Source organism: Ascidiella aspersa, chromosome 8 (genome assembly GCF_963924565.1).
Source record: "Ascidiella aspersa chromosome 8, kaAscAspe10.2, whole genome shotgun sequence".
NCBI lineage: Eukaryota > Metazoa > Chordata > Ascidiacea > Phlebobranchia > Ascidiidae > Ascidiella > Ascidiella aspersa.
This window is the reverse complement of record NC_139454.1, coordinates 11,392,754-11,404,667: the sequence shown is the minus strand read 5'-3', so window position 1 is coordinate 11,404,667 and position 11,914 is coordinate 11,392,754. Positions and strand designations below refer to the sequence as shown.

At 35.6% G+C, this 11,914-nt stretch overlaps 1 protein-coding gene across 1 annotated transcript; it reads left to right on the top strand.

Annotated features, from left to right (window-relative positions):
• Window positions 1-588: 588 nt before the first annotated feature.
• On the top strand, window positions 589-11,775 carry LOC146136107 (uncharacterized). The gene is made up of 7 exons (XM_083395741.1): window positions 589-807; window positions 6,096-6,229; window positions 6,673-6,774; window positions 7,810-8,017; window positions 8,097-8,197; window positions 10,051-10,224; window positions 10,601-11,775. Exons 1-7 carry the CDS (start codon window positions 615-617, stop codon window positions 10,835-10,837), a joined length of 1,149 nt encoding a protein of 382 aa, XP_083251867.1. The 5' UTR covers window positions 589-614; the 3' UTR covers window positions 10,838-11,775.
• The last annotated feature ends 139 nt before the right edge of the window (window positions 11,776-11,914 follow it).

Sequence of the window (11,914 nt, the reverse complement as noted above, 5' to 3'; positions counted from 1 at the left end):
AATCGTGCCATGTATCCGTATAGTGCAGGGGTTCTTAAACTTTTTTTACCGCGGACCCCTAAAATTTTCTTTCATCTCGCGTGGACCACTGTAGGCAAAAAAAAATTAAAAAATGACGTCATAAATTGACGTCACAAAAGAAATATACTTCATAAATTTGCTGATTTTGGTCCAAAAATGCGAAAGTGAAATGGAGTCTAAATACATTCAGTGCAATACCGTTTTATTTTGGATTAAATTGTGTTCTTTAATAATGTGATTACTTCTTAAATATAGACTAATATTTCAATTAGATCTTCATAGACCCCCTAAAACTAGTGCACCGACCCCCAAGGGGTCCATGGACCCCAGTTTAAGAACCCCTGGTATAGTGCTAAACGATAATAGGTTACCACAATGTTCAATACAGGAAATGAAATTGCCAAATCACTTTGTAATTTATTCTTTGGTGCCAGTGCCTGACAATGGACGCCATCTGACTTGCTGACTGCTTTTTAGCTATATCCCTGGTGTCGATCTTATGTAGCAAAGTAGTCGAACTAATCTTTTGATACCCCTGTTACATTGCAGCCTCATAGGCTAAAAGAATAGGTATAAAGTGACCAAACAGTAGAATGGTTGAACTGAAGGAGTCAGGTCCGTTGGACTACGTTCGGTACGTGTTTAGCTTTCTTTTGCTAGTCTTTTCCGCGACAGTGACTTTTTACGCCATTTTTGACGGCGACACTGTATTTTGGAAAACCGTACCCGGCCCAGCAGCCTTCGTCTTGTTTCTTGTCTGTCTTATTCTGCTCGGCATCGTCGAAGGTATTATTGTGTAGTTAGAAATGCCGGTCATTACTAAAGTGCGGGGCCGATACCTTTTATTAGCACATTTTTCAACCAACCCATGAATGTAAACTCACATCACATGTTAACTTTTCCTGTACTAGTTACTCAATTGCACAAGGATGCTATTTATCATAATGTTATTGTTGTCACTAGGCCAAACAGCATCGGGTAAGCTTTTGAAGTTTCTATGACGTTTATGTGCGGTTGTGCCCTGAAATTTGAAAAGTGTTGCTGCCAAATTACTACCCAGCTAACACACAACGTTTTTTCGACGTTCGGATATTTTTTTTAAACTAAGTAAACGTTGTGGGAATGTGTCCAAACGAACGTTAAGAAAATACGTCGAGGCCGTGTTATCAAAACGTAATGTAAAACGTTGCACTAACGTCAAAATTAACGTTAAGAAAAACCGCAATGCGACCAAATTTCAACGTCATTTGTAACGTACAAACAACGTTGATTACAGACGTTGATCTTAACATGTTTTACATCATTTTGGACGTCACTTCGAACGTTTGTTGAACGTTATTTTTTAACGTTGCGACGAACCACAATGAAACAAATTTACAACGTCATAGGTGACACGCAAATAACGTTTATTACTGACGTAAAATCTAACATTTTTAGACCGGTTTAGACGTCTTTTACACGTTTAATTAACGCTGTATATTTAACGTTCCGTAAAACTATAGCGCAACCAGCTTAGAACGTCATACGTGACGTAGAATTCACGTTCATTTCTGACGTCACAATTAACTTGTTATAGACAAATTTTAACGTAACTTCAAACGTTTGATTAACGTTCTTTCGTAACGTTGAAACAAACCAAATGCAATTTATTTTAAAACGTCATAAATCACGTACAAAAAACGTTGTTTACTGACGTCAAAACTAACGTCTTTTCAGCCACTTTTGACGTCGTTTAAACGTTTTTTTCAATTCAATGGTATTCTTTAAAAAAATTGTGGCGCACCACAAAGTAACCTGATTATAACGTCAAAGTGACGTACAAACAAGGTTAATTAATTACTTCGAGGCTAATAACTTGTTTTGGGCTATTTTGTACGTCAGAGCGAACGGTTTGTAACATTATTTTTAAACTTTGTGACCACCATTGATGTAACTAATTTACAACGTGATACGTGACGTACAAACAACATTAAATTCTGACATCAAAGCTAATTTCTTGGAGACCAGGACGCCATTTTAAGCGTTATAATAACGTCATTTTACCGTTTTGACTAACTACAATGTTATATAATTAAAACGTAAAACGTGACGTAACAACAACGTTACCTTTTGTAACAAGGATAATTCTTTTATGACTATTTTATACATCATTTCTAACGTTTTAATAACGTCATTTTTCAACCTTATTACAAACCTTAATGTAACCAATTTAGAACGTCATAGGTGACGTACATGCAACGTTAATTACTCACGTCAAAGTAAACTTGATTTCATTTCATACGTTGTCGTGAGAAACCACAATGGACCCAATTTAGGAAATCATACGTGACGTACAATCAACGGTGATTTCTGACGTCAAAGCTAACTTATTTAAGACCGTTTTGGATGTAATTTTAAACGTTTTAATAACGCTATTTCTTGACGTTGCGACAAACTAAGATCCAAGTAACTGACAACGTCACGCGTGAAGTATAAATGACGTTGAATTCTAAGGTCAAAGCTAACTTCTTTGACAGCTTTTTGGACGTGATTTTAAGCGTTTTAACAACGTTATTTTTTGGTTTGTAACTAACAACAATGCAATCTAATTAGAACTTCACGTGACGTAAAAACTACGGTAAATACTGACATCGAAGCTTACTTGTGTTTAGAATTAGACTATTTTATACGTCATTTTTAACGTTAATATAACGTTATTTTTCAACGTTATTACAATCTTCAATATAACCAATTCAAAACATCATACGTGGCGTATATGCAAAAAGCAATGATAACTGTCGCTGAAGATAACTTATTTGAAACCATTTTAAATGCTATTTTCAGAAGTTCCAATAACTTTATTTCTTGACATTACGAAAAACTAAAACGCGACCAAATTTGCAACATCTTGAATGATCGTAGTTATTTCGAAGGTTACGGCAAACCACAATGCAACCGGATTAAAACGTTAAACGTGACGTATACAACAAGGTATATACCTGACATCGAGGTCAACTTGTTTTAGACTATTTTATACATAAATTAAAACATTTCATTAATATTGTTTAGCGTTGATACAAACGTCAAAGGAACCCTATTAAAACGTTAAACGTGAGGTAGAAACAACATCAATTAGCCTACTTACGTTGAAGGTAACTGATTTTAGACGAATTTCCGTGTCATAGACAGTTTTTTCGACTGAGCTGAAGTACAATCGAATCAAAATGTCATACGTGTCGTATAAAAAACGTTGTTTGCCGACGTCAAAACTAACTTTCCAAGTTTTAATTTTCGTTAAATAGAAATGCTCTCTTTTAAGGAATGCCTCGGGATTATGTAGCCTAAGTACAAAATATTTGTTTTTTTCTGTAATGTGTTTTGATTAACTTTTTTAGAAAATGTAAAGAAGTATACTTAGTTATGCTTACATAAAATAGAGATGTGACTTAATTTAAGATAGCATTTTAGTAAGGGTAACATTGTCTTTACATGAAACAAATCGCATAAAAAAGTACTTAGCGCAGCGACCGCTATAGACGCAGTTTCCTGGATAGACAAGAATGTCGCTCCCTGCTGCTTTTTTTTCGCGGTTTTCGAACGGCGCGTAAACTCGTGATTGGCCAATATGCGGATGACATCACAGTCCAGTTTGAACATTTGCTATCGGGACATTGGAATTCAAAATAAGTTTTGGCAGCTCAGCGTTAAGGACTGCTTGTTAGATATTTAGGTTGTTTTCCTTAAACCATGAAGATTAGGCTTTGTTATCAAATATATTTTCAGGTTAAATAGTCTAAGCTGTATTTGTAGTTTTATTTATAACTTATATTTTAAGTAGGAAAAAAAATAATTTACTGAATAAATGACTTTAAAGCCTCCACTAATTTTCATCTAACATAGAAAAACAAGCTCTATTACCTCTGTGGGCAATTGCAGGCACTGGACTAGAATCCTACCACAGTGCACAATATTTCGGTTAGGGTGTGGGTTAGCATTTTGGATTAGGGTGGGTCAAGTATTAAATAATAGATATAATAATACTTGACCCACCCTCACCCAAACGCTAACTCGCACCCTAACCCAAATATTGTGCGTTGATTTAATCAATGTGGTAGGATTCTAGACCAGCGCCCAATTGCATTCTGCAGCGAGTGAACACCCAAACTTTTTAGACAATTTTAATGCAAATCTTGATCTTTGTATCATGCCAGCGTAAATACCTTGGGTGTGCATAAAACCCCAAATGAACACTTGAAAATTCATTACTGAAGATCTCGACTAAAGGCTTGATTAAAAGTTCAAGGTGGGATTTGAAAAAGGGTACACGTTAAAGATATTCCTCATGAACTTGGCTGCTCATCAATATTTACAGGTAAATTAGTGATTAATATTTTCAAGATTTTTGTTAATTATTATATTTATTTGACTCTTGCTGTTTTGTTTTATGCTTGCAATTGCCCTAGATGCTAACAACAAAGACTTTAAAATGTATCCTGGCTGCATTTAAATTTCTTTATTTGGGCAGCAATTTTTTTCAAAACCTACCAGTGATAGTTATACAATGTCACCAGAATTTTAATTTTATATATTTCTGACCAGTCTGCATTCTGTGGACCAGAAGCTACACAGCACAAAACGCTATCACACAATAAGTAAAGGCAAAATAAACATAATATGACAGAATTATTGGGAAAAAATTATACCATAGACTAGTACTAAGAATGGTCTATATTTTTTTAATATAAAAACAAAGTTAAAAAAATGTAAAAAATACTAATATTCATTATTAAATGTTATTATTGGCAAAAAAATGAGATAAAAATTCTTGATCCTAAATTTTACCAAACAAATTCAGGTTGCACAAGAAAATACATTAACAGTGATATAAAATTTCTGTGCTTGGCTAAATTAGTAAATGGCACATCTAAATTTTGAAACTATGGTTGAATTGTGTTAGGATTCCAAACGTCTGGATCATAATATTACTAATAGTGAGAACAATTAATCACAAAACACTTTGCTGACATAATAAAAAAATCAAAAACATGAAATAACTATCAGGTTGTTTTAAATGTTTTGTTTAAGGCAACCAATTGGGCATTTATTGTACCATGTAGAAGCACGTAAATCATTGCAATTAGTTTTTTTGGCTTTGCTCATTTCGATTTGGTTTCATAAGGTAAATAAAGTTAAAAGTTATGTTTGTAGTCATTAATCACATTTCCCAGTTAATGCAGCTTAAACAGATGAAAGTTGGATGGGGTTTTCCTTAGCTTGACAAACACATGAGCCATTTTTATAAGGTATATATTCCCCTGTTTGACCCTATAGCCCTAGCAGTCACTTCCCAACGTCGCATCTAGGTCGTAAAGTGTCGACGCTTTTACGTGAAAATAACGTTCATGATAAACGTCTAAATAACGTAGTTGCACAACGTCGCATCTACATCGTTTGGTGTCGACACTTTTACGTGAAAATAACGTTCATGATAAACGTATAAATAACGTCGCTGAACATCGTAATTTGCAACGTTGAATCTACGTCGTCTGGAGTAGACACTTCTACGTAAAAATAACGTTTATGATGAACGTATAAACAACGTAGTTGCACAACGTCGCATCTAGGTCGTAAAGTGTCGACGTTTTTACGTAGAAATAACGTTGGTTGCAACGTCTTATCGACCAAACTTAAACCAAAAATCTACGTCGCTGCGACGTCAAATTGTTAGCTGGGTAGTACGTGCTGAATTAAATCTTTATTTCGTCGTAAATCTTGCTTTTTTGTGTTTATATGCCAAATATAACGGTGTTTAACTAAACAAAACTTACTTAGTTGAAGCCATTTGCCATACTTGTACTTCATCTAGTTAAAAGGTTAGTGGTTTTTTGTTGAAGTAAGAAAAAAATTAGATGAGATCTACGGAGAATTTTGTTATATTCACCCCCCGTTTACCTTTCAAGACGTTAAAATAAACCATGGATGATTCCCGCGAGCACGCTATTTTAACGCGGTTTTAAGAAGTCCACTATAAATTCTAAACAAAAAGAGGCAAAAGATACCACACAAATGTGCTTTGATTTTTACCTTACTCGCAGGCCTTCAAATATCCCTGGTGGAGTTGAAACGCCAGCACCCCGATTCTTACAAGAACTCGCACCGACGGTCTTACAAGCTTGCACAGATCGCAAATTCCAAAGACAATGTCGAGAGGTTTCTCATGGGAAGACAGGTAAGTTTCAAATCCACAAACTCAACTTTGTTAAATATTGAGTTTTGAAATTTACTTGGCACCGATATGCATTAAACCTTCTATAAAGTTATTACCAATGTGGTTTGAATATTATAACCACTTTTTATAAAAAAGGATCAGCAATATTCAGTTTTACAGCCTTCCAATGTTACAACAACGATAATCATATCCATCAACAGCCGTAATAAAATTTGACAATACATTATATTTCATTTTTGGAACCAAGTAATCCAGGTTATTATTGCCGTTCAATGCCAATTTGTTTGGTTAATTTCGTTTAACAAAATCTATTTCATTAATCATTCTAACGCATAAATCAATAATATAGTAGTAAAAACTCAAGACTTAATGCAATTACCGTTTTTTAGATCTTAGGAGTTAAAAGTAGTATTTTGCGCTCAACTATATATTCATTTTAACAGGTCCTTGTTGTTTTTCTGGTTTTCTTTATCGCAAAGTTGACGGCAGTGCAGCTCGCCGACCTGGAGACTGACTTTTTCTTTCCTGTTCCAAGGTGGCTTTACGTGAGTTTTTTTTTTCTCTCAAGTCATTTTCGCGCCGGTTCATTACAGTTCGCTGTTCTTAACTATAGTTGGCGTCCGTATACCCCTTTGTCTATAACTTTGCAGAACCCAGCAGATACGAAAAAGATTAAAGTAAAGAGATTTTCTTAGAACTACATTTCAATTTCAAAAAACAAAACCCTCCCTAGCAGATGCAAAATTGACCAGCAGCAAAGTGATAACCACTTTTTATGAGTATTTTTAGCAACAAAACATAGTACCGTATAAAAATCTTAGATACGTAACCGTTAACCCCAAGTGGTTTATGGAATCCCAAGTCAATTCCTTTTTCCAAATTACAGAAGAACCAAAAGCGTCTCATTTAGTTGTTAGTTGCGATTACAAAACTTGTTTGCAAATTTGCTGCGAGAATGGTTCATTAATTGTTTGCATTCTCGATTTACGTCACGTGAAAATGCTATATATTTCATTTATGTATGCCATTTTTTTTTTTTTTTTTTTTTTTTTTTAGTAACGAAAGTTCCATTTAGTCTCGGTGTTATCTAATGAGGGCCCACTCACATACCCATATTGAACATGAAAACCTAACGATACATTTTAAACCAGTGATTCTCAACCACCGGTCCGCGTCAACTTTACTGCCGTTCCGCCAAATGTCTTACAATTTTATATTTCAATTGCAAAATGCAAGTCGTTGAAGGCTGCTTGTCCATCAAATTTAGAACTTCGCCAGTTCTGTAATTTGCAGCATTGCCACGTAACATAGAGTTAATAGTCTGCTTTGAACTTTATCGTACATCACAATGCTGCAAGGGTTGTGCCCAACTGTATGACTTCAGGGCACTTGACTTAAGTCATTACAATTCTAGAATACTTAAAAACATAAAATAAAAAACTAATTTTAATCTTTTAATATGTTTATTTATTTACCTCAAGCTTATTATTTTTTACCTAATATTTAGAGTTTTTTTTCAAAGATTTAACAACAATAACTAACAGTAATTGACTGTAATTCTTTTCCGGGTACCATATTAGACAAGTTTGCTGGAGACAGGCTTCCTAAGTTGTGTCCTGGTGGTGATTGTGGGTCAACTGATGCCGCAGATAGTGGCCGCCAAATACCCGGTGCACTTCCTCAATCTCAGGGTTATGTACTTTTTCTATCACGTTTGCACCTTCATCGAAGCCACGGGTCTGACGCACGCCTGTTGGGTGCTATCGCATCTACTTGGAAAACTTGCAGGTATACAAAGTAACTTAATATACGGCATTTTAATTTTTAACTGCTATAATTTTAAACGTGTTTTTTTCTCGTTTTTAAGGTATGACAGACGAAGTAAGCTACTTCGAAAATTCGTCCAAGCGCACTAAAAATGGCAAAACCCAGTGGCAGCAAGCTGAAACCAAGTTGACCAATTCACAGGTAGTGACCGTGCAATGTACTTTTGAGTAACATCTTGTGAACGTTGTATACCTCCTTACCTATATTATTTCATTGCTCAGGCGAAGGCCACAATAAAGGTTTAAATGATATTTTTCTATTGTCTAAAACTCTAAAGCTATAATCGCTGATGCTCAAAATGTCCTATTGTCTGATGCTCGAATCTTATATAAATCAGAACCAATATTGTAGTTTAGTTAATCACAAAAGAACTTTAGGCCTCCGCATAGAAATAAAACGATTTTAATTGTCAGCCACAACAACAGTTTTGACAAAGGCCCTCACAAAAAGCTGTTTTTGAAGTGCACTGTTGCACAAACTAGACAAAAAACTATAAAAAGGTCGATTTGTTTTTTTAATCGCCATTTTGTTTGTATCGCGATGATTTGGTTGTAACTTATGCCTCGCGAGCAATTTATTAAAAATATTTTGAAAAATTAAACAAGCGGTTTTTTTTACAAAGGTTTTTTTTTTACAATTTTTTTACATTTTTACAAGCGGTCATTATAACTGTATCCTGATGCTATTAGAAGTAATAAACCTACTTTAAACTAAATCCACGAAAGAATATTTCACCACAAAGTAATGCATCTTAAAGACAACTAAAACGTACATATACACAATGTTTATTTTGTAATCATGCCCTTCTGGAGTCATACTGGCCAACGATAATGGCAACCATATATAAGACACAAGATGCCTTTGGAGATACTTACCGAAAGTCAGCCTGATTGGATTGTAGTGCAAGCAAGGCCAGGCTATAAAACAATTATAGGCTGCGGGACCGTCGCTCTACCAACTGAGCTATACGCACTACACAGGCTCAGAAAGGGAGCTAGTCGCGAAACAATCATATGAGTGCCGTTATCGTTGGCCAGTACGATTCCAGGATGACCACCCTCGATCCCTCTTCCATGTACGAACGTGATGCAGCAAGCAATGATGCTATGGCTGTTTATCAACTCGCTCCCTTCTGAGCCTGCGCAGCTCAGTTGGTAGAGCGACGGTCCCGGTATGTCCGGACATCGTGAGTTCGAACCTCATCGCAGCCTATAATTGTTTTCATAGCCTGGCCTTGCTTGTTCTACAATCCTGATCAGGCTGACTGATTTCGGTAAGGAGGTAGGCTATTTCGAATGCATCTTGTGTGCATCTAAAAGACAAAACATTATGTTGGTATTGGAGGCGACCAGTCACTTTGTTATTCTAGTTTCTGTCTACCTGGAATTTTTTTTTTCAATCAGCGTAATTTATACAGAACCGGGTAGGCTACATTATTTTGGGACCTCCGGTTCGTGTTATAAGGCGCTCTATGGCGGTTACACCGGTATTTCTTTTAATTTCTTGCAAGTTTTTATTACAATGCCGAAAATAAAAATAAAAAAATGTTAAAAAATGTCTAACATTTTTTAATACGTTTTCCGTTTTTGCGCGACGCACTTGGCAGTCTTCCACGGCACAACGGTAAAAATCGCTGGTCTGGTTGAAAAGGCAGCATCTAAGCGTAAACAAACCGGACGTAGAATGAACATTCTAATTTGTCAACGAGGCGACGGGCCGGATCCGGCCCGCGGGTCGTATGTTGCCGACCCCTGGTTTATAGTGATTACCATCATGACGTTGCGCGTTTCGTCATGACGTTGCGCGTTTCGTTCATCCAAAGGAAATGTTTGAATCGTTGACTGTTTCGCTTTTGGTGAGCAGGGTTTGAAGCACTTCATAATATTTAAGTTATGAATTATCTCAAATGCGTTAATGATGTTTTTCACGTTGCTACGAAATAGTCCGAACGTGCTTGGCCTTGTTCCGACACAGAAGCATTTTATTTCTTGCAGCTCCTGGCGAAGACAAATCCCTCGATGGAGATGGAAGAGTCCACAGAAGTCTTCCGAGCCCTGGTGAAGACCCTGGATGCGGAGTTTGATCCGGAAAAGCAGTCGCTTCTTCAAGGCTATCTCAATCGACATCCAGAAATCTTTAGAAACTTTCCGACTGTAATCGGCAACAAGGTATTGCCAAGTAGAGCTAAAACTTAATTAAAGTAACTTTTTTTTTTAACTGGAACAGAATTATCCGATAGATAAAAACTGTAATATATGTAGTTTTAGCACGCACATAGCCTATAAGACGTGGACTTAAAAAGGCATTATTGTACTCAGAAAGATCTTTATTATTATCAAACTACATTTTAAATATGTTGAAAACTTATATATATATTTCACTAAAGATAATAACAGTTTTATGTGTGAATTGTTATGAATTTGAGCGTCAAATGGATCCACCTAAATTGTTATTTTCCAACATTTTCTTCTACATACCAGATGTCATTAATTAATTAAGTATTTTCTTGAACAAACGACTTTGCAACTTACGCATATTCTTCAGATGTACGCCGCTCCACACGACTTGGCCGACCGTTATAGAAAGTTGGGGGTCTCCCCTCCTGCCTTTCTTCTTGATATCAGTGACCCCGCCCATATTCCGCCCCATATCGTCGCTTGTCAGCTAACCTTTCACGTTACGCAGCTGCAACACAGGATAGAACAGTTAAGCGAATCTCAAAATAAAACGGCTGTTTCTGTTGATTGTGAAAAAGGGGTTTGCGACGAGACTAGTGGTTAAGCGGTTTTTCAGCTTATGTTAAACTGGGAACTTCTACCAAACATTGCTTTGGAATGATGGCACATCGGAATCGATGGCGCACTTTGACTGGAAGTATCTTTATACTTCTATATTATCATTATACCTATAGGCTACTTTTGTAGACTATGCACGGATCTGTATTGGATCTTGACAATGAATGTCAAAGCCAAAAAGGTCGAGTTAATATAGCTTCATCAACGACATCATCTTGATAAAGACGTTTCGATGCGTATCTGTATTACACACGTACATTAACTGATGATGATACAAGTGCGTATCGCCATCTTTATCAAGATGATTTGATTTACTCGATATTTTTGACTTTGACATTCAAATTCATGCTTCATTATGCCTATAATTTTGCTGAAATTCCGGCGGAATTACTTATTTTATTAATTGTAACCAATAATATTTATTGAATAATAATATTTGTGCTTTAAAAGCAAGTTTTGACAAGTATCGAACATTTAAGATTCGATTTATTTTTACATACCTCGAATTAAATGGTTTTATAAACTATTAATATTCACCTTGCATGAAACTTTTGGCTAACCTTGTAAGTAGGTGTGAAGACATCTTACTGAATTTAAACACTTCCTTTTTTGTAGGATATAGATGTATTTTTATATTTATCTGTTTTTAGAAGATTTAATTAAATGCAGTAGCGTTTTACCTTATCAAAAAGTGTCTAAATTATACGTATTTTGGGGTACGTTTACTTGTACTTTGGGGTACCGGTATATGATTTGTTTCAAATTAAATAAATAACCATATGATCTGTTTTTAAATTAAAGAATTTAGCAAATATAAGTTTTCAAACAAAAACACAACAAAATGTGATACTACGCCAATGGTGAAGTGTACTCGTTTGTGGCATTATAGCCCGCATGATGGTGTTGTAAACTTTTTCGCTAATATTTGCAGAATGACAGTTTGTTGCCTTAAATGCATTTATAGGTGTTTTTGTATTTCGAAACAAATTTTTGTATTCTAAAATAAAATACAGGCCTCGTGCAAAGCGTACTGTTTTTGTTCTTTTTTTCTTGCTTCGTCTTG